Source organism: Venustampulla echinocandica (genome assembly GCF_003357145.1).
Source record: "Venustampulla echinocandica strain BP 5553 chromosome Unknown scaffold_5, whole genome shotgun sequence".
NCBI classification, from domain to species: Eukaryota; Fungi; Ascomycota; class Leotiomycetes; order Helotiales; family Pleuroascaceae; genus Venustampulla; species Venustampulla echinocandica.
Window position 1 is genome coordinate 1,049,808 of NW_022474210.1, and position 22,346 is coordinate 1,072,153.

At 49.6% G+C, this 22,346-nt stretch overlaps 8 protein-coding genes across 8 annotated transcripts; 5 read left to right on the forward strand and 3 right to left on the reverse strand.

Moving 5' to 3' along the window:
- Positions 1-1,038: 1,038 nt before the first annotated feature.
- On the forward strand, positions 1,039-2,815 carry BP5553_07261 (uncharacterized protein; the record flags this gene model as incomplete). Its single annotated transcript, XM_032015884.1, has 4 exons — positions 1,039-1,845; positions 1,899-1,952; positions 2,009-2,182; positions 2,345-2,815. The coding sequence occupies 4 exons, from the start codon at positions 1,039-1,041 to the stop codon at positions 2,813-2,815; spliced, it is 1,506 nt and encodes a 501-aa protein (XP_031868153.1).
- A 2,543-nt stretch (positions 2,816-5,358) lies between these two features.
- BP5553_07262 (uncharacterized protein) lies at positions 5,359-5,628 on the reverse strand (the record flags this gene model as incomplete). Its single annotated transcript, XM_032015885.1, has 2 exons — positions 5,359-5,527; positions 5,588-5,628. 2 exons carry the CDS (start codon positions 5,626-5,628, stop codon positions 5,359-5,361), a joined length of 210 nt encoding a protein of 69 aa, XP_031868154.1.
- A 585-nt stretch (positions 5,629-6,213) lies between these two features.
- On the forward strand, positions 6,214-8,812 carry BP5553_07263 (WD40 repeat-like protein; the record flags this gene model as incomplete). Its single annotated transcript, XM_032015886.1, has 2 exons — positions 6,214-6,339; positions 6,455-8,812. The coding sequence occupies 2 exons, from the start codon at positions 6,214-6,216 to the stop codon at positions 8,810-8,812; spliced, it is 2,484 nt and encodes an 827-aa protein (XP_031868155.1).
- Positions 8,813-9,199: 387 nt separating this feature from the next.
- On the reverse strand, positions 9,200-10,048 carry BP5553_07264 (p-loop containing nucleoside triphosphate hydrolase; the record flags this gene model as incomplete). The annotated part of the gene is made up of 1 exon (XM_032015887.1): positions 9,200-10,048. The coding sequence occupies one exon, from the start codon at positions 10,046-10,048 to the stop codon at positions 9,200-9,202; it is 849 nt and encodes a 282-aa protein (XP_031868156.1).
- A 2,385-nt stretch (positions 10,049-12,433) lies between these two features.
- Positions 12,434-13,006, reverse strand: BP5553_07265 (V-type proton ATPase proteolipid subunit; the record flags this gene model as incomplete). Its single annotated transcript, XM_032015888.1, has 3 exons — positions 12,434-12,504; positions 12,577-12,837; positions 12,904-13,006. The coding sequence occupies 3 exons, from the start codon at positions 13,004-13,006 to the stop codon at positions 12,434-12,436; spliced, it is 435 nt and encodes a 144-aa protein (XP_031868157.1).
- A 2,565-nt stretch (positions 13,007-15,571) lies between these two features.
- Positions 15,572-17,071, forward strand: BP5553_07266 (uncharacterized protein; the record flags this gene model as incomplete). Its single annotated transcript, XM_032015889.1, has 2 exons — positions 15,572-15,766; positions 15,821-17,071. 2 exons carry the CDS (start codon positions 15,572-15,574, stop codon positions 17,069-17,071), a joined length of 1,446 nt encoding a protein of 481 aa, XP_031868158.1.
- Positions 17,072-19,359: 2,288 nt separating this feature from the next.
- On the forward strand, positions 19,360-21,046 carry BP5553_07267 (uncharacterized protein; the record flags this gene model as incomplete). Its single annotated transcript, XM_032015890.1, has 5 exons — positions 19,360-19,658; positions 19,716-20,047; positions 20,168-20,481; positions 20,548-20,788; positions 20,853-21,046. The coding sequence occupies 5 exons, from the start codon at positions 19,360-19,362 to the stop codon at positions 21,044-21,046; spliced, it is 1,380 nt and encodes a 459-aa protein (XP_031868159.1).
- A 631-nt stretch (positions 21,047-21,677) lies between these two features.
- On the forward strand, positions 21,678-22,298 carry BP5553_07268 (uncharacterized protein; the record flags this gene model as incomplete). The annotated part of the gene is made up of 1 exon (XM_032015891.1): positions 21,678-22,298. One exon carries the CDS (start codon positions 21,678-21,680, stop codon positions 22,296-22,298), a length of 621 nt encoding a protein of 206 aa, XP_031868160.1.
- Between the last annotated feature and the right edge of the window lie 48 nt (positions 22,299-22,346).

Consider the following 22,346-nt stretch of genomic DNA (forward strand, 5'->3'; position numbering starts at 1 on the left):
CCCCAGGCCCCCCAGCTCCCTCCTTCCCCCTTACCCTCCATACCCACCTGATGGGCTATGATTCTCGCAGCTCGTCGTCTGCGGCCCCGCCCGTATGAAGCCGCGCCGCCGCCCCACTCTACGAGTTAGGTGCTGTGGAGTCGGGGACCAGACTCGATCTGTGCTCGACGCTCATCCGCTCTCCAGGTCTCGATTGACGTACGGACAAGCTTGAACGAGCCCTTCCTGGTGATGCCCACCGGGAGGCGTTGTGCTTCTTCTGGATTGGACTTTCTCATCTACACTTGTCTCTCAAATTGATGCCACCGTGACAGACCCTTGCACCCCCCCCCTTGTAAGGTTTGGCAAGAACTGGCACTCAACTGTTTAGCTTCGTCTTGTTGATCTCAACAGCCTTCGTTCTCACTGTTGTGTGATGCAGTTTCTTCACTTCACAGTGTCATAACGAATATAATACCATACGTTCGCAGCCTTGTCTGTTTCACCGCCCATGCCCTTGATGGTGGTTAGCTATTGGCCCAGTTTCAAAAGCGGGAGGCGTGGGATGGTGGCCATTATTGCTTCCAGCTGAGTGGGGGGTATGGTGCGTGCTCAGTATATGAATACATCTGGTATCCATCTTGCGAGATCTCGGAGTGAGAACCCGAACGTCTGGCAACCCCTCCATACTGTTTAGTCGAACCACATTGGCTCACACCGTCTCCTTTTCGGGATCTCTCTACGACTACAACTCTCTCTCTCTCTGCAATACCAAAACATATACCACCTACGACACATTAAGGTATCGTCAACCTAACGAACCAATCTTGCATTCTGCTTGTGATCGATTACTTGATCTTGACAAACGGATATCTACTGTGCACGCCTGCACTTCCGCTCTCAACCTATTCTAAGTCAGTCTCGTCTGCGATCGTATTTGTGTCTTGCCTTTGAGCAAGACAAACCGGCATCCTGGCAGTCACGGCGCCAACACCAGACCAAGCCTGGGGACGTTGGCCAGACCAGATTCCTCAGCAGCATATCGAGGGTTTCTACGCAATGGATACCTCGGGCATCATACAATCCTACAATTCACGAGCAGCCTCTTCCGCAGCCTTGACTCGAGCTCTTGTGGCTCCGCAGTATGCTCCTGTTTCGTACAGCGGGGCACCGTCGGGAAACCTACTTGCATCACATCAGCAGCTACAGCAACCAAACCCATTCGGATTTGGACCCTATACTGGAGGACACTCCACCCCGATGATTCCAGAATTTGCTGCCACGAATTATATTCAACGACGACCGGTACGGCGGATGATAGAAGTGGATAATGGTGTTGAACGTGGACTATCTCATCTTTCGAATCCTCGCCAAGGCTACGCCGAGGAGCATCATATCTCGAGCCCTATGATTAAGACGGAATCGAACTGGAAGACGGAACACAGCTGGGACGGGCTGCCAACCGTGACCTCGTCCTTTGCTCCCAGCAATGCACCAACCGTTACCTCCCGGACTCCAGTCAATGTTGGAGCAGTAGCCGACTTTGGTACGGAGGTTGACACTCTGATGAAGGCAATCCAAGCCAAATCGGAGAGCTCAACATTCCAGCCACCATCTACCGAACAGAACAGAACTGTGGTGGGTGCCTATACCCCTCCCTATTCGAGCCATAGCTCTCAGAGCAGCGGGAGTGAATCTGGATTAGTGGGGACTCCCAAGCTCACTGGTGGGGATTATCAGGACGGTACTACCAGTACGAGAGGCAAGAAACGGTACCAATGCACTATTGGAAACTGCACGAAGGTTTTCCAGCAAAAGACACACCTTGACATTCATGAGCGAGCGCATACCGGTGAAAAGCCATACGTAAGTTTCTATTCTACCGTTCTGATGCACTTTTCAACTAACCCATCTCCCAGGCCTGCAAACGACCTGGCTGTGGACAAGGCTTTTCGCAGCTTGGGAACCTAAAGGTGAGGAGATACCTCTATTCCACAGTATTACATAGAACTAATTGGATTCCATACAGACCCACGAACGGAGGCACACCGGTGAAAAGCCCTTCCAGTGCGATACCTGCGGGAAGAGATTCGCCCAACGAGGCAATGTCCGCGCCCACAAGATAACGCACGGGCAAGCAAAGCCCTACCATTGCCAGCTTGATGCTTGCGGAAAATCTTTTACGCAGCTCGGTAATCTCAAGGTTCGTCATCTTTGGCGTTGTTGATCCCCCCTTACTCTCGCGTATTCTGTTTTTTGCTTTTTCCACATCCCGTTGCAACTGCAGGCGGATGCCCACCCCTATCCACCTGACTACCCAAAATATGCCACATAAAGCACGTAGCTTACCAATATTTTGTCATAGTGTCATCAAAATAAGTATCACATCAACACGATCAGATCACTCACGGCCAAGTTCGCTTCAATCAAAGACGGCGACATTGTTCATGCAGGTGACAAGGAACTTTGGGAGTACTTTGCCAACTTGTACAAGAACAGCAATAAAGGCATCAAAGGCCGAGGAAAAGACCGCAAAGTAGGCTCTACATCGACGCCTGCAACCTCCGGATTGAGAAACCTTGGGGTCGACGGCCACATTGGATACAGCAGATCCGGAGCCGGAAGATCCAACATGGGTGGCCTTATTGGCATGCCATCCAACATACCCAGCCGAGGAAGCTATGAGATGTTCGACATCAACGACGAGAGCATGCCAGCCAACCACCACAGAAGCGGCCCAAGTTCCGTGGGCAGCTGCTATGATGACGCCCCCTCCGATAATTTCGGGGATGCGGGGCGAGGCGGCGAGCTGGCTTTTGGAGACCGGATCTACTGACGCCTGGGATGACACGGTATTGGTGCGGCGCAACTATGGCCTTGGAGTTTTATGAGTCGACGAGAGAATGATCTACGAAGAAGTGTGCGCGTGCGACTTAATGTGAGGCAACTGTATTTATTATCATGGTGTGGATTACAAATGGGAGGTTCTGGGATAGCGAATGGGATATAGCAAAGGGAAAGGTTTCCCCGGATGGGCTGGATCACGTCGAGGCATTTTATCATTGCGCGGTTTGGAGAGACATTGGTCTCGTGTCTGTTTTGGTTTTGGTCCTACCTGCTTCCTCTCGTTATGTTATTGCATCGCACAGGATTATACCGGAAAAAAGGAGGGCGGGATTTTGTCCAAAGACTTTTCAACACAATTCGTCTGCGAAGATGTCATCTGGGAGGTAGATTGATTTTTTGTCTTTTGTTTTTTTGCTTGGAAACACACAAACACACGGGATTTCCAGGCGGTCGGTTTACAGGTTTATCCAGTATATACCTAGGTATACATAGCTATAAGAATTATATTTATGTGCATACCATTACCTATCTGACACACCATCCCGTCGATACGAACGAAGCTCGCTGACATTCCGGTGCTATTGCGGAGAGGTCTCAGGATCCCGCGATTTTCAATAGAACATTTCCATTTGGCTTTAGCCTTTCTCACGGGCCGTGTAACTGACCTTCCTTAGCAGACGTTGCACGGCGTCAGCCTCAGTTCGTCGAATCTCTCCAAGAGTCCAAGTTCGTCTCCCATGATCAGCCAAACCCGCCCATGCGCAATCTTACGCACCTAGGCAGCAGCTGTCTGGATGCACGAAGCATCACGCAAGAATTCCGCACCTATCGATAATTCAACGGCGCCCCGTTGCCCCTCCTTATCCCCCGTACATGTACGTAGTTGTGTCGGGGCGGGCCGGGCGAAAGATGGGCGATATCTGCACCGTGCAGCGCTGTTTCTGTGCTGTGAAAAGATCACGCAACGGCCCTGACGGCGTGGTTCCGGTGAGTTCGGAGTAGGCGAGCGCTTAAGGCGCCTTAGGCATCCCTGGGGGTTATCTCCCACGCGCGCGTCCATGGGGACCCAACGGCCAAAGTGCCCGATTCCGGTGCTCTGGTTAGAGCATTCGATCTTCACTCCTTGAGTCTCTCTTGCTTCACGTTTTTGCCATTTGTACAGTAAAACACCCAGAGGCCTAGACAGCCGGGACAGAAGGGATAGCGGAACCACCCCCGAGGCCAACCAACTAGCCCCCACCCATTCACAGTGGGCGACGGGGGGCGAAGGGGTGATTTTCCTGTCAGCCCTGCAAAAGTGTGAAGAAGTGGAGGAGATCTTGAGGATCGGCGTGGCCGCACGCGAGGCTTGCGCTTTCACCGCTAAGATTGGACGACGATGGTTAGAACTAGTGATTTGCTGCGGAGTATTTGAGAGACTCCAAGAAGGCAATCTCAACCCCCCGCGGTCCCCCGGTGCTTGCAGCTTGTTCTTGTTTGTCCCGGACTCGGGAAAAGGTGCCGTTGATAGCTGCGGAGGCAGATTCCGTGCAATTCCCTGCGATGCGCAAACGCTTCATGGAGAGTCCCTGATGCTGTGCGGTTTGCTTGTCGTGTTTATAATCACATATCGATTTATAGGGCCACATGGCGCGAGTCTTCCCAGGTAAAAGTTTATAGTACGTGCATTGTGCGCATTGTGTGCGTTGTCTGCGCAAGGGTTGGCCAGAGGATGGCCTATGGGCATTGTGGCACTGCTGCATTTTCAACGTCGGCGATGTCTTTCCTTTCGGAACGACGAAGCGAGAGACATGAGAGACAGGTTTGTGGATGATAGAGTAGAGAGGGCTTCGGGGTACATCCATGTTGGAGATCCTGCAAGGCTATTCCTTGTAATACGCACATTGTGACTTGGAGCCAGTGGATTGGATGTCGTCGCCATATAGATATAATGGATCCATTCAACCGTAGGGTTGAGCCACAGCGATATCCCTTGAAGATAATCAGAACCGCCATGGTACGGGGCATTGTCCCCACGCATCGTCGTCCGAGACAGAGTCAGAGGCGGCTAGAATCCCGAGACCCGTCGATTTTGCCGGATCGAAGGGATAGGCATGACGGGAATATTAACGGAACTGTTCTCGTCCCAAGCCGGGTGGTTTATTGAACATGTCGTATTGATCCTCCCCCCCCCCAACCCACACAGAGCCTCAGCCACCGTGCAATGTTGAAACGAACAGGATGTTATCGTTTGGCTGCAGGGCGTAAGAGGCTTCTCCTTCCAGTTCCCAGTCGGCGTCATTGATGAGGACTAGGATGCCCGGGCGGCTGCAATGCAAGAGGACGGTGTAAGCCGTGGGACAAGTATGCGGCTCGACCAAATAGATAGGAAATTGTAGCTCGACGGGTATATTAGGATGGACTGCCATCCATGGCCAGCTGATGCTGATGTAGCGGTGACGAATACACGGATAGGGAGGGGATTCAGAGGCTTGATTTGAAAACAACGGCCGCTCCAGAGCGCTGAATATATTGAGACAAGAAAATAGCTACTTACACGTGATCGTCCAATACAAACAGCTCTTTCCTCGAGTCCTTCATCACATTTTCGCAGAGATAATCGACGAGCCAACCGACAGTAACGGGGTTTCCCTTGTTATCTTTAGCTGGGACTGACAATTTATGCTTGCGTTCGTCCGCGAATAGCATTTCGAGTCCACCCCTAGAGCACTGTCAGTGACTTCTCTTGTAACGAAGGAAGAACTTGGGGGTCTTTGCTCACGTGAACTCCACGAGGATCGAAATGGTGTCTTCTGAAGCCATCTCGAGGATTACCCTAGTCGGGGTGATGATGGACGTTGCAATGTCGAGATGGCGGTGTAAGAATTATTTTGCGACGGGGACGGGGAAGCGACGTGGTAATGTGCTGGAATGTCAGAAAAGTTTGCGCTCCAAGCATTCGCTTACTGTACGATGCTGGCACCAAGGATTTGGTGATTCTGGGCTGATGCAGAAATGTGGATGTTCTGTTATTTAGTGATTCTCGGTAAAAGATATTTAAAGTTGAATTAAAGCAAAGTAAAGGTAATTAAGAGATGAAGAGAAATATTTATGAGAGGGGATCTTTGGGAGCATGAAGAATGCCTATAGAGCATGCCTGTGCTAAGGTATTTGCTACTCGTGCCTGACATCGTGAAAATCGAATAGGGTTAGCGAAAACCTCGACACCAACAACATCATATCAACACCACCTCCAATAGAGCCCTTGGCGGATCTCAACCATCCGAGTAGTATCTTGAATAATTAAATAATCCCCAAGAACCTCCTTTGAATGATAAAGAAAGACAGGACGTCGTTTTAAGGTACCCCGGTTGTGCAGGCCCCGCTCCTCCGCCTGATGACATGACAATGCTTCAAATCAACGCCGACTACCTGGCTGCGGGTGGCAATAGGCACCCTTCTGCAGCGGATTGGGATATCACTGGTGATGTGGCTTTTGGTGCCGATAGAAATATAGCTCTGTGGAGACCACAAGTAAGCTGCTTCCAGTCCCACAACGTCACGAGACCTTTGATGCAGATGGCAAAAGTCTCTTGTGTCGGCTACTTATAACAATTTTTTTTGGTTTGAACACGACTAACAATCATAGGACCCGGATTCGCAAGGCGTATTCCAGATCCTCTGCGGTCATCAAGACGTTGTGAATGCTGTCAAATTCGTGCCCAGAGCTCCGCACGTTTTGCTCAGTGGCTCTGTTGACAAGAATTTGATTATTTGGAAGAAGGATGAAAGATCCGGGCATTACACCAACATCCAACAACTCCATCACCAGGATAGCGACAACCACCAGAGCTCTATAAACTGCATCACGGTGGCCTCTGACTCCACAATATTCGCGTCTGGAGCCGCGGATGGGACCGTAAAGATATGGTCACTGGACGAAAAGTACGAGGCATTCCTACAGCAAACTATAGTGGTGACTCCACGATTCTTCCCGCTGGCGCTGGCTTTGAGCCCCCTTGCCGGCGCGCCTAATTCCTATGTGCTCGCGGTAGCTGGAACCAAAGACATTATTCAAATATATGTGCGAGATCCTGCAGTTAGCACCGATTTCAGACTTCAAGCGACGCTTGCAGGACATGAGGGATGGATAAGATCCTTGGAATTTACCACCGAGAGCAACGACCCTGATAGCGACCTACTCTTGTCCTCAGCTAGCCAAGACAAATACATCCGACTGTGGCGAATCCACCAGGGCAAAGAACTGCCAGCAGCTGCACCCTCGGCTGATCCCTCGTTCGGGGCTTTCCTGCCCGGAAAGTCGCTCTCAAATAAAGCCCATCGGTTCAAGGCTCAGGGTCTCGATTTCTCGGCGACTTTTGAAGCGTTGCTGCTTGGCCATGACGATTGGATTTACAGTGCTAGATGGAGATCTGGTCCCAGTGGCATACAGCTGCTTTCGGCATCGGCCGATAATTCTCTCGCGATATGGGTGCCCGATCCTGCAACTGGAGTATGGGTGACTACCACACGACTGGGCGAGATCAGCGCGGAAAAGGGGTCAACGACCGCTACCGGGAGCACTGGCGGATTTTGGACGGGTCTTTGGGCGCCATCTGGAAAGACGGTCATCAGCCTCGGACGGACAGGCAGCTGGAGACTGTGGAATTATGACGCCCAGCAAGAACGATGGCTACAAGGCATTGGAATTAGTGGCCATACACAGTCGATCACTGGCATTGCATGGTCGAAAGGAGGCGACTATCTGCTTTCGACCAGCTCGGATCAAACGACAAGATTACATGCAAAGTGGAAACGGGGAAGCAAGGAATCTTGGCATGAGATGGCAAGACCTCAAATTCATGGCTACGATCTCAATTGCATTGATTCTCTAGGAGAATCCCAATTTGTATCCGGTGCAGATGAAAAGCTACTTCGAGTATTTAGCGAGCCCAAAGCGGTCGCAAATCTTCTGAGCAAACTCTGTGGCATCAAGGGATCTGGTATTGAGGAGATGCCAGATGCTGCAAACATGCCAGTCTTGGGTTTATCGAACAAAGCCATCGACGCGGTTGAAGACGGCGAAGAGGTTTTGAACGGGAACGGCCAAGGACGCGATGCTGTTGATCCGGCTTCTATCGTACACAAATCGACTTTAGATCTCGAGCAACCGCCCTCTGAGGAGCATCTCTCTCGGCACACCCTCTGGCCGGAGATTGAGAAGCTCTACGGACATGGCTACGAAATATCTACGCTAGCAGCAAGTCACGATGGCTCTGTTATTGCTACTGCTTGCAAAGCCAGCTCTATCGACCATGCTGTCATCCGGCTGTTTGAGACGAAAGGCTGGCTTGAGGTTAAGCCGCCGCTAACAGCGCATTCCCTGACTGTAACAAAGCTGAGATTCTCTGCTGATGATCAATATCTCCTGAGTGTTGGTCGTGACAGGCAGTGGGCCGTATTCAGACGCGACTCTGATAACAAGCTAACTTACACACTATCGGAGTCCGATCCGAAAGGGCACAGTAGGATGATACTGGATTCTGCATGGGCACCGGACTCTTCAGACGTATTTGCTACGGCTGGAAGGGACAAAAAGGTTCGGGTTTGGGCAAAGGATGAAGGAGCAACTACAGGATTTACTTGCCGCTCCACGATATCTGAGACCCACCCGGTTACAGCTATTGATTTCCTGGGCAAGATGTTAGGAGATGGTGTTGCGTACCTTGCAGTAGGGTTAGAGACCGGCTTCCTTGCGGTACACTCCGTGGACATCAAAAAGGGCTTCGCCACGCAAATGCTCGCAGTGAAATACCCCAGGCAAGACTTCCTTTCCCTGATTTTCAAAGTTGACTCACTTACCTTTTCTCAGCACATACTCAAATCCATCGAAAGCTATTACACAGCTGGCTTGGAAACCTGTAGCATCACAGAACGAGGATGGGGAATTGGACATGGAACTCGCAATCGCGAGCGAAGACAGCTCATTGCGGGTCTTTTCTTATAAACTACTCCCTTCCCAATCTTAGAAACATATTGGGATATGTTGAATCCTGCGCCGGATAATGCCTATTAGACCGAGGCGTTGAGCCTGTGGATATGTTCTTACAACCCGCGGTCTCCTGTATCTTAGAAAGCAACCCAAAGAGTATGTTAAATGCTGCGCCGGCCAATCTATCAACACCAAGTCGTTGAAGCTCCTGGCGGGTATATCCAAACCGCCGTCTCCCTTGTATAAGAGAAAATGAAACCAGCCTAGAATATGTTAAATGTTGTACGCCGCCCAATGTACGCCCGACCGAGGCGTTGAAGCGCTCATGAAATAACCTCCTACGCCAGCCATCCGAATCATATCACCCCACCATTTCCCCATAGCAATCATCCACCGGCCAACTCAAAACCCTACCTTCTGAAGCCCATAGCCCCCAATACCGGGATTGAAGTAAGCTTTGCCCTCGCTGCCGTCACTATTGTCCCTAGGGCCTCTCTCCTTCAAATCCTCCTTCAGCCACCCAAGCACCAACATGCCCAGTCGACTATTCCCACTTGCTTCCTTCCCCTGCAAAGCTTGCGCCTCCATCTCCTCAACCTTTCCCCATTGTTTCACCCTTCCCATACTCATATGCACCAAATGAGTCGGCCACTCCGCCAAATTATCCAAGATATGCGTCGCATACACAATGGTACACTCCCTCTCCAGCGTCTCTTTCTTCAAAAACGCCAGGAAATTGCTCCGGCTCAGCAAATCCAAATCGACCGTGATCTCATCTAGCAGCAATATGCTCCACGGGCGTATAAGCCCCATGGCAAGCTGCACGCGCCGCCGCTCTCCATCCGATACGGCGTGCATGCGCCAATCTAGGTCGATGTCTAGGACTTCGACGAGCTCATCCTTGCGGTCTGGATAGTGATTGCCGCCTACACTGGCGAGTAGCTCGCGGACGCCAATGTCGGTTCGCACGATGGGGTTGAGGACCCATTCGAGACCGAGATATGTCACGCCTTCGAGGCCATCTTTGAATGGGTCTAGGCCGCCGATTGAGATTGTGCCAGACGGCGCGAGTCGTTTGCCGGATAGGAGACGGAGGAGTGTTGTCTTTCCTGCGCCATTGGCGCCTATAAGGAGGGTTCGAGAGCGAGAAGGGAGGGAGAGGGAGACGGATTTGAGACCGGTGGTGCGATCTGGGAAACTGTAGGAGAGGTTTTCTACCTTGACGGACGGGGCGGGCTGATGGTCAGCCATTGGGAAGCTGAGAAGAGTGGAACGAGGAGGTGGTGAGGAGGAGGAGGAGGGGAGGCGGTCTTGTTAAATCGTAGAGAATATAAGATGGGCTGTTTGTTCAGGTCATACTTCGTGGGGCCATTATATATATGACGACGGATTCTCAAGTGCGGAGTGATATGTAGCGATGCTTCCTTATCTTATCCGAAATCCGAGCCCCGCTATCCTACTAAATAATAATGGTACTGTACGAGTAAGTACTTCTATTCCGTCATTGGTTTCAGATTAAAAGGGCTCTATCCAATTCTTACCCGTAAGATTTATTATAATTATTTGATTGGACTTACTACGGAGTTAGGTAAACTAAAGCTAATAGGGAGTACAGACACAGAAAGGCTTCATAGGCAGGTGTAATAAACCCACCCAGTCACCAGTCCACCTCTTGCACCCCACTACCAGAGATTCGGCAGACAGACAGGCTATTAGACAGAGGCTTGCCCTAAAAGAAAATATCTGCCAAGACGAGGTTGTTATCTTTTGCCTATAGACTATTTACATTTATTGCTGTCAAGTTCCCAAGTGCTGTCAATATGAAACCTATTGTTAACCAACAATCTGCTGTCAAGTTATTCTTCGACATATCCTGATATTGAAGGGTTGAGTTCCTCTCAGCGAACTAGGGCCAGGAAAAGGAGGCGCAGAACGTCTATGATTACCCAGCTTGGGCACAGTAAGACCAGAGAATATAATGAGTTCTGTCATTGTTGCATGGACTAGGAACCGGCCCGGGTGCGGAAGCTCATGCTGCAAATCGGGTCGCGCATTACGAAATACTCGATTCTGATTCTCGAATTCTGCTTAAATTCGCCCTCGACGACAGTACTAGTCTCGTTCACTGCGCGGTCGGTATAGAAGCCCGGACTGCCAGGCCATCACCACCTTTCAAGCTATCTCTAGAAAGCACGATTTAGAAAAATACAAAGAACCTCTAAGGAGTGAGGATGCTATGTTGACCTATTACAAGTTTTGGCTGCCGGACCGCTGCCGCTCATGTTTGTGGCTTTGTAAAATGCGTTACTGATGAATTATCTCACAGTAGTGGAAGTAATTAACCTGAACGGTTAAACCAAAGATACAATTAGCTCTAAACCCGATAACATCACTAACAGCCACCCCCAAACCAAGGAGAACATGCAACTCAACTGAGATATCGAAAACCAAAAGGAAATTATGGCTTGCACTATGGTATAAGTGGGGATTGGGATAGAGAATCAACGTTTACATAGGTATCGTGGTCCCACTGGGGAAGTTGATGGATAGATATTTGAGGTTGCATCAATTACTGCAAGGGAGAAAATCGTCGAGAATGAAAAGGATGCACTGGCTCTCAAAATAAAACCTCTTGTATTCCTCGTGGAAAGGAAAAAACATTGATCAGAGACCTCATATATCCCCTACCTCCAATAATCCAGCCTCTTTTTACCATCCTCAGGTTGTTACTCTCATGGGTGACGCAGTTGGAAAATTTTTCCTTCCCCCCTAGCCCCAAAGGCGGAAGCTCACCCCACAAATCCGGCCGGGAGCGCACCCTCTTAATAAATACAAATATGCATTTTTCGTACAATCAAAAAAGCACTTCGGTACTGCCCGGCTAGCTCAATCGGTAGAGCGTGAGACTCTTATATAGAAGGGTTTCTAGCAGACCCCGAAATTGTTATCTCAAGGCTGCGGGTTCGACCCCCGCGTTGGGCTCAATCCCCAGCGATCTTCAGCTGTTTAATTTTTTTTTTGGAATTCTTTTGGCTGTAGATTGAAAAATAAAACTAAGAGAGTAACAAGGGGGCATATTATTTTACCTTAATTTTATTTATTTATTAATATATAGCTTGAGGCAGTTACTTCTCTGCAAAAGGATTAACTGATATATTTTTCTTTTGTGGGTTTCTTACCGGGGGTTTATCGGTAAGCGAGCGATGGTGTGGCAGCATAGGGGGAGGAGATATGAGCACGGATAAGATTACAATGCTGCGTTTATGGATAAATGTTCGCAGAATGTTATTACCTCGTCGACTCCTTTGAGAATTAAAAAGTAAATAAATGCAAATGATATTTTGGCTGGCTCCAACGACTTGGGTAGTGCGAACAAAAATTGCGAGATTCATCAGAGGTAATCGGGATTGCTTAGGTGTCAATTATAAGGTATGCAAGATAATCTACACCTCATTCAATTCGCTATGGTTTTTGAGTTGGATGGTATGGCGGAAAGCTATAGTGGATTAGAGTAGGGGTTGTGGTAAAACCAGTTGGAGGACAAACCCCTTGGAGAGTGGATTGTGTAGAATATCCCCAAGAATATCCCAAGGCGTTCATCCTAAAGGGGAACTTCACCCCTAAAACAATACTGCCCTATCCGCAATTCGACACATTCACAGTTGCCTGCGAGACCATCATCATTGCAATAATAACCCCATAAAGACCTAACAGCAATTTAGCATTCGGTCATCATAGTGGCTTATTTCTGGCAGAAGCAGCAAACGCCATGAACTCACCCAGCACCTCAGCAAAGATCAACATCAACATCATCCCGACGAAGAGACGCGGCTGCTGCGCAGTACCTCTCACGCCGGCATCACCCACGATCCCTATACAGAATCCTGCTGCCAGACAGCACAATCCGCATGATAGCCCTGCTGCTAGGTGCATGAAGCTTGTATGAAGAGCAATTTTCTCCTTGAGGCCGGAGTTTATTATAACCGCGACGACAAGACCGTAGATGGAGAGGATACCCGCGAGGATGGGCGGCATCATGTCTGTAGATGTCATTAGAGCGGCCAGCAAGGGGATATAGAGGAGAGATAGGGGGAAGAGCCACGAACTTTGGACTATCATGTCAGGTCGCAACACACTGACTACTGAGACTCCAATGCCTGACTTCGCGATCCCGTAGGCGGCGCCAAACACGGAGAGGACCACCGCCATGCTACAGCCCATGGCCCCAAAGAAAGACTGCGAACCATTATCAGAGGTAATGCCATTTGGAGAAGGCCTTGGAAAGCTATGAGAGGAGAGCGGGACATACAGCGTAGACAGGGCTGTGAGCGATATGATAGTTAGCAAGAGCTATGGAGGAGCTTCAAGGGTTGCCTAGCGGAGAGTAACTTGCCATCTTTCATGATCGACCCAATCCATCTTGATGATAGCAAACGGAGTCTTGCTGGCCGTACGGAGCAAGGTTGGCCCTACACTAGAAAGTATAGAAACGAGAGCAATAGACAACGCAAAGATGGCAATGCAATAGACAACAATTGAAGTTCAAGAGATGCAGTCAAGGTAAGCTTCGTATGTGGTGGTTTACAAGGTTGACAGTAGCGTACTTCGTACTAGATTCCACGCCCTCACGAAGTATGCAGAGCATTCGTCCGGCTTACATTGGGCCATTAGTGGCATTTGTACAGTCCCTTCGTTTTCAGGCAGCGACACTGTCGCACATAGACACGAATCTACGCCTGTGGCTCCATTTCGACAGCCTACTTTTCTCAGCTGCCTTCCTCCACAGAAGGGATTCGTGGGCATTGCCTGGGCGTGCTGGTTTAGGCTGCCATTAGACACTCTTGGGAACGCGTTACGAACTTGCCAGCCGTGTTAAAACACTAATAATCAGCTCGGAGCACTCTCGAGTGCGTACACCATTGGTGCAGTTTCTTAACTTATGTACCGAGCTGAGTATCTAGCTGTGAAACCACCAATTAGAAAGGTATGTGGCGGGCAAAGGGGGACGAGTCACATGATCATGCCCACCAGTGACCTTAGGACTTGATTAGTATTATAATAACTTGGAGGTTGGAACTTGCAGTAGAAAGCCAGGGTGTTATATTGTGGGCAAACTCGTCTCTTCGATTTCTTGGAGGTCGCGCCCCATGCCTTTTAAAATTATGCGGAAATCGAATTGTGGGCTTCATTGCCCGTGTTCAGACACGAACCGACATGCTTCATTGCTGGTACTATGTACTGTACTTCGTCCACGTACCAACAGGCGAGCATTCCTTCCTCCCAGCACCCTTTATAGGATTCCGAGTCTTGCCCTGGTATTCTACACTCCGTAAGCCATCACTTTGGGATCACTTCATCCAAGCTTCGAAACTTCGCATGACAACTTGTCAGCAAGAGGAGCGAGAGTGACGAACTGTTTGATCCTGCCGAGCGGCTCTACGTTGATGGCTGCGCTGTACCTGTACCTGTACCTAGCTCGCCAAAGCTTGAGACTTGCGTGGCTGTTCGTCACTATCGGATAACGGCCGAAAGCACACAGCCGTCGTTGCAAGCAAACGGAGCGGAACAATGGATGGATAACACGGGTATTATTTATCCAAACGATCCGAGGAGCGAGGCTGAGCCATCTCACATGATCGCCACGGGGCAGACATCCAAGCGTTGGCTCCGAGTGGCAACGAGTAATGGCACCAAGATGAAGACGACGACGACGACGACCAGGACCAAGACCAAGACCAAGACTCGTCAATCTGGCCCTTAGCCGCCACCGCACGGCGAGTTGGTCGAGATCGAGAGGCTGCGCCCAATCACGGCAGCACGAAGGGACTGCCACACCAGCAATGTCGAGATGTCCGTGGTGTCGAGACTCGAGACTCGAGACGTTGCCCGTTCGCGAAGTGTATCAGAAGCGTCCCCTGGTGTTTCGAGCTCTGCTGCACAAGCCGCAATCCAACTCAGCCCAGTCCGCCCGCCCAGGCCCGCCCAGCTCCAGATCCTCTCAAAACTCGCAATTTCACACTCCCGGCACTCTCTACCGCGAACGCAAATAGCAGCCGCAGACGCTCTCTGGAACAAAGCGCAAAGCCCGAGACTGCCCATGGCACACGCGTACCCCGTACGACGCCTCTCCGCTTATTATTGTTGGTGACGGGGACGGGGACGGTGATGGACTGCGATTGCATCCGTGTCATTGGGTGGTGACAAGGCCGCGTCATGGTGTCGACCGCAATTACGAAAGTATCGAGTATTATCGCTGCGATTCCGTCCAGGGCCCCGGTTGAAGCCAAGACATACAAAAGGCTGTCTCCCCCGTTGCAATGCCTTCGGGGGCATGTGTAGACTATGCCCAGAGTACGTACAGAGCAACAGACTCATCGCAGTGCCGGGCACTCTCCGCTTCTTCTACTCTTTTGTCTCGTTTTGCATTACAACCATATGTTTTGAACTTCTGTACATCTTTTGATCTGGCCCCCGTCGCATCTCCAATATTATTATTCGCCCTTCAGCCTTCCCCCGAGTGGAGCATTAGCAGCTAAGGAAGCCCCGCCATTCGATATCATCGGAGACTTCCACCCCCACAATTTCGTCGTGGACACAGAAAGACTTCCCTCCCCATAATCTACATCTTAAAGCTTTGTGGTTATTTTCTGTGTGCTATAGAGAGGAAGGAAGAAACACCACTCCACCATCAGTTCCACTAGGCTCAGTCCAGGCGCAACACTTGCATATTGAGCTTCAGCAAGCCACGCGGCAGGGAACACATATTGAATGATTATGAAGGGTTTACCGACAGTCACTACGGCCCTGGGCCTATTATCGACGTGCACCGAAGGGCTTATGCTGCAAAAGAGGACGGATGGCCCACCACGAGTTGTCGGATTCCCTGTTGAAAGAATACCTGTCGCAGACCCGGTCCAGAGAGATCGGCTACGGAGGAGAGGAGTTGCCCAAGTAACGTTAGACAACCAGGTAAGTGTAGGCAGAAATTATTGGTTGACTCTCAGTTTGCTAATTAACCCCAAGGAAACATTATACTTTGCGAATGCGACGTTAGGAACCCCACCACAGACTGTGCGGTTACATCTTGATACCGGAAGTAGCGATCTCTGGGTGAACACGCCTAAGTCGAGGCTATGTACGGCGAGATCAAAACCTTGCCAGCTAGCGGGTTCATACGACGCGAACTCGTCGTCAACATATTCATATGTCGCTAGCGACTTCAATATATCATATGTTGATGGATCAGGCGCAACTGGGGATTATGTGTCAGATACTTTCACCATCGGCTCCTCAACTTTGAAGAGATTACAATTCGGCATTGGATATGTGAGTTCGGCGACGTCGGGTATCTTGGGTATTGGCTACGCGATCAATGAAGTCCAGGTGGGAAGATCTAAAAAGTCGCCCTACAACAATCTGCCCGCACAGCTGGTTGCCGAAGGACTCATCCAGTCCAACGCCTATAGTCTCTGGCTGAATGATCTCGATGCGAGCACCGGCAGCATCCTTTTCGGTGGCGTGGATACGGAACAATTTATGGGCGAGCTTGCAACCTTGCCCGTCCAGGCAGAGCAAGGCGAGTTTGCCGAATTCCTGGTCACCATGACTGCAATCTCGTTCGGTTCAACCGTGATCGCAGCGAATCAAGCTCAAGCCGTACTCCTGGATTCGGGAACCTCTCTATCCTACCTCCCAGATCCGATCACAGCAGCTATATATGAGAAGGTTGGCGCCCAGTATGATTCCTCCGACGGCGTGGCCTACGTCCCCTGCAGCCTTGCTGGGAACACTACTAAACTGAATTTCTCGTTCTCCGGCCCCACCATCGCAGTTCCCATGGACGAGCTAGTCATCACGGTTACCTCTAACAATGGAAGGCCACTCACCTTCTCCGATGGAACCAAAGCTTGCGTTTTCGGCATCGCTCCGGCGGGATCTAGCACAGCCGTGATGGGAGATACATTCATGCGCTCTGCCTACATCGTGTATGACCTCGCCAACAACGAGATTTCGATCGCGCAGACCAACTTCAACGCCACGAAGTCTAATGTACTCGAGATTGCGAAGGGTAGTGCTGCTGTTCCCTCCGCCACACTGGTCGCAAACCCGGTATCCGCTTCAGCGGGCGTACAGCGTGGTCAGATGGCCGGCACCGTCACATTAGGCGTTGGCGCTGCAGCGACATCGAAGGGGGGAGCCGAACGAACAGGGACCCCAATGAATCTTGGAGCCATGGCAGCCGTAGGCGCCGGGATGGTTTACGCAGCGATGTGATATGATCATTCACGGCCGGCAGATGTATTTATATTTTGCATTTTGGAGTATAGGGCGGTTTTGCATTTACCCAAGTAGATGGGGTTACGAAGCGCACGCATAGGGATATTGGCATATACATGGCGTTTTACTTTTGTTGGCGGCTGGAGATATATATATATATACCTCGGTGGGTGGATGGATGGCTGGCTTGGGGCAAGGTACTGGAGACCTTCCAGGTTTACGGAGCTCACACATTTGTATATGGCGTTGAAGTGGCGGCAGAATATACCTACATATGGTACATATCAAGGAATATCTCAGAAGGTAACGGAAGATTAAAATCAAAAGGATCAAATCAAATTTTCGACCGAGAGAGTCCTTGGGATTTTCTTTTTGTGCTTGGGTATATTTTCTACTAAGAATTTATTCCTACTCTGTGATCGATTCCTACCTAATAGTAGTATTAGCTAAGTAGCTACTACGTACTTCGCGCCCCTTTTGACTAGGTCAAATAGGGGCCCCTCATGCCACACAAAGAGCGATTCCATTCAAGTTGCATACCTCCGCGTTTTCTATATCTTTGTGACACGATTACAGCACATGTTCGTTACAATTCCGTTGCGTTTGTACCATCACGTGGGCCTTTACTTAATCTTTATCACGTTGGAAAGTATTAGATATGAGAGTTCCGTTACGATTCTAGCGTCTTACGTGATTCCCTTGCTTAATCTTCATCCTTTACTAAGCAGGTATATAGGAGTTTTGTTGTATTTCCACTGTCACATGATGTTACCTAATCTGGACGTAGGAGGCAGTTTCGTTGCGTCTCGAGCGGAGCGGTCAGAGCTTTTTGCCCCGCTTCCTTCCTTCCCGGTTTAACGTAGCAATACGTTTCGTTGCATTTCGACCGGTCAGGTGATATCTGATTCTGTTGTTTCCAGAATCAGAGAGCAGGTTTTCGTTGCATGTCGAGCGTCGATTGGTTACTTACTGGCTTAATATAAAAGTTAAGTGGGTTTTCGTTGCATCTCGACCGACCTAAATGGGTATAACCCTTTGATTCTTGCCTTGCCTGACTTAGCTGTTCATTTTCGTTGCGTTTCGACCAGTCGGGTGATGTCTGATTCTGGTTTTTCTGGAAACAGCGAGCGGACTTTCGTTGCGTTTCGAGCGTTGGGCGGTGAGAAAACTGATTACCTGCTTGCTTAATATAGAAGTGAGTGGGCTTTCGTTGCATCTCGACCGACTGAAAGCGGCTAGAGCGCTGGTTCCATTCTTGCCTAACATAGGAGTGAGTGGATTTTGGCTGCGTGTCGAGCGGCTCAAAGAAGTAAGGCTCCTTGCCGATACATACTTGCTTTGCATCGCAGCACAGTTCCGTTGCGTTTCGAGCGGCCAGGGCGGTGAGGGCCTTTGAAATTTGATTCCATGCTTGTAGAACACAGAGAAGATATTTATTGGCTTAAGTAAGCCTATAAATGGCAGAAGTCTTCTGGGAGTAACAAGAGAGCGTAATTCTCCGAAAGCGACTAATATAAAGTCTTCCAGAGAGGATTTATAAGTTTAAGATGGCTCAAATTTGGTATCGCGGCATTAGCTTGTCCATCTAATTCAACTTTATATGTTAATATTAGTTGAAACAGTATGCCGTGGCTCTAACCCTCTAATATTCTTTATCTAGTTTTCCTACTATTGAAAATCAACTCTGCTTCTGCTTGTGGCAACTTCTCCATCTTTGGAATTAGAAATATATCATTTCCCAGCGTAGTCCACAATGCGACAGAATCGGCATTAAACAATTTTGGGACAAAAGGAAATGCCGCTGAACTTATTACACATCGCCCCCGTTGTCCAACTGTAGACCCAATATCTTTTGTCGAGGTATACAAATTATCCTTCGGGGGACGGAAAGTAATATTTTGATCTCTGAATGGACGGTGGAACACTTCCGGTATAGAAACTGGAGAAAGGTAAGTCGGTTCCTTTTGATTCGCAACAATCGAACTGAGTATAGGTAGTATCAAAGATAGCAGTGGTTTGTTGACTTGGTTGTTTTGTTGTGGAAGGGGTATGGTATTGAAAGGCACTTATGATGTTGTAGGAGACGTAAAACTCAGCTTGGTAACATTATATTGTCCATAAATCGTTGCTATGGATTTAGAAGATAGTGCTTTCTCACTACGTGGGCCTGAGGCGGGACTTGAATATACTGAGCTGAGGCACCCCTGTAGATGGTAACAAAACACAACCGCGTGCTCTATCTTTATTTTTCGATGCGTTTGCTTCACATTCCCATCTAGGTCGTCATGGCAGCACAAAAGGGCTCGTGCTTCCGCGGCTTCCAATTAATGTTACAACCTTCATCATATTTTCCCCGTCGGTTTAGGGGTCTGCGGCCATCTCTCGCGAGAGCAATGTCCACTCCTAGCTCCGAACCCACCCCAATGATCCACGAAGCTATCGACGAAGAAACAATCCCCAACTACAGCCCAAATGACTATTACTCGACGCACTCGGGCCACGTCCTTAATAACAGATACCAGGCAATCACCAAGCTAGGATGGGGGTTTGGTTCTACTCTCTGGCTGGCAGAAGATCTGTGGCGGTACGCCTCTGGTGGACCTCGTCACCCTTTTTTCTCAGCTGGGCTAAGCATTAGTAGATTCAACGAGGTCGAATCTCCTCGTTATGTCGCCGTCAAGATAGGAGCCTGCACATATGGCAGCATCGCTGCTGCTGAGCACGAGTTAACGCTCTCCCAGCGCATTGCCTCGACCAACCCATCTCATCCTGGCGCCGGCTACATCAGGACTCCGATCGACAACTTTCAAATCAATGGATCCCATGGGATTCATATCTGTTTGGTTTATCGTCCAATGAGGGAAACCTTGTATGACTTCCAGCGCCGGTTTAAGAACAGGCGATTGCCCCGCCAACTCCTTAAGCTTTATGTGGTTCTCCTCTTGCAGGGCCTCAACTATCTCCATTCCGAATGTCATCTCATTCACACTGGAAAGTCTGATGTCCTTACGAACAAGCACCACTCTACTACCCCCGCCCCCGCCCCCGCCCCTCAAAATAAACAGAATCTGACTAGCTAACGGGACATATTAGACCTTAAAGATGACAATGTCCTGGTTGATTTGGAAAGCGAGTCAGTTTTGGAAGATTTCGTCCAGCAGCAGAGACAAATTTCCTTGCCTCGACATGTTATGGACGATGGCCACATCACTTATCTGTCACAGAGTGAATTCGGGCCACTTCGAGACTACTTTATCCTTCCAGAGATTGCCGACTTGGACCTCGCACAGTCTGGTGATGGGCCCGCCCGTATTCATCCCGTCCAACCCCACCGCTACCGCGCGCCGGAAGTCATTCTAGGAACTGGATGGTCATACAGTGCGGATATATGGAATATGGGTGTGTTGGTATATTCCCTCCCTCTTTGTCGTTGTGTGTGTGCTATTTCCGTACCATGGCTCTGACAAGTATAGATATGGAATATGATGGAAGGTAAAGATCTATTTACCGACCTTAAGGACGAGGAAGGACACTACAATGCGCATGCCCATCTTGCGCAGATGACTGCACTATTGGGACCACCTCTAATGGCTCTCCTTAAGCGGGAGAGAAGTTTCCGCAAGTTGACCTTCGCGCCCGAAGTTCAGAACCCCAAAGGACAGTTGTGCAGGAACGCATTCCAGTACTTTGGAGGCCCATTTTTCGATGATAATGGTAAGTTTTAGATGTACCTGCCCTGTCGGAGAGTTTTATGTATTGACAACCGTTCGCCCACCAGGAGAATTTATCCGTAAGGACTTGATCCCGCGAGACCTTAGAATTGCTGAGACCGTCACTCTTTTTCAAGGAGTGGAAAACCAGCAGTTCCTAGACTTCGTGAGCAAAATGCTCCAATGGCAGCCGGAAAAGAGAAGGACAGCCAAGGACCTGCTTGAGGATCCTTTTCTTCAACTGGAGGGCGAGGATGATTGATTGTATATTCGAAAGGCTGGGCCAAAAGCGGCAACATTCTACTTGGTGTTTTGGGGTAAATAAATCAATCTTTGTTTGTATCCTTTAGTAATTATAAAACGCCCTAAAGGGCCTCAACTACCCATATTTCCCGACCACTGTTTTTTCCCGCCTGTTTCAACACTCAGTCCTAAAATACAAAGCTTACATAGCTGATTAAAAAAATGACATTCGTCACCAGAAGTAAACATAGCCGCTCCGAGGTTTCGGAGACTTGGATTTAGTCAACATGGGATAATTGGAAGTTTTTCTTTTCGTGAAGCTGCTGTGAAACAAAACTGCCTCTACAAGGCTGCTGAAGAGTTGGGCTTCGACGTTTGCAGGAACCAATTTTGCAAATATTAAAGTGGAGCGTTGCTTAGCTCCGGAGAGATAGAGCGGATGCTCATCTTTAAGTATACAAAAGAAAAAGGGGAGCAATTATGGAGAAGGGAGTAGAGAAAGGATGAGTTGGACGTTGATGCAGTTGCTGTTGGCTCGGTTGCTGCAGTGCGAATCGCTTCACATTCCACCACACCCAACAGCACTAAACAGTACATCACGCACAACCACGCCATGAATCTAACGTATTGTGCACCGATGGCCGCTAATGATGCCTTGGCCTCAAAAGTCTCAATTGTCGGTCGAGCGCAAGTCCCCCATTCCTTGTCCTCGACCTCAAACAAATCCCCCGGATGATGCATATTGCACTGCCATGCCTGGCTTCGGGATCGAATTTGAGTTTCGTCTGAGGGAGGCCTGGGAAGGTCATGAGGATAAGGAGAGAGGCCGCCTTGCGAAATACGCCAGATTTGGAATGACTAAGGAGGACGCAAGACGAGCGACGCCGGAACATATGCGCGAGGCCTACCAAACGTTAGTCCAACACCAGTTGGCAGAAGTTTATACCCCGTCGCCATCGCCATCGCCGTCGGCTCTACCGACACCTACATCATCGAATCAAGACCCGGAAGAGATAAACCCACCTCCTGCAAACGAGCGCAATGGACTATTACGCATGCACATAAAGCAACAGTCTACGCCCGACACTGCAGCATCGCAGCCTGTAAAACCCGTTATCAGAATCGCCAGAACGCGCGGTGCAGCTGTCATTGAGTCAAGGATAACAAAGAGGTCCAAGACACCTAGGCGGACTCAAGATCGCAATACACCTCAACCGAGACACGATATGGAGACAAGGTCTATGAAGTTGGCTAGAGAGCGGTTTGGTTGAATGTCGCAAGCTGGATGGAAGAAGTCCATGAAGAACAAAGCTGCCAAC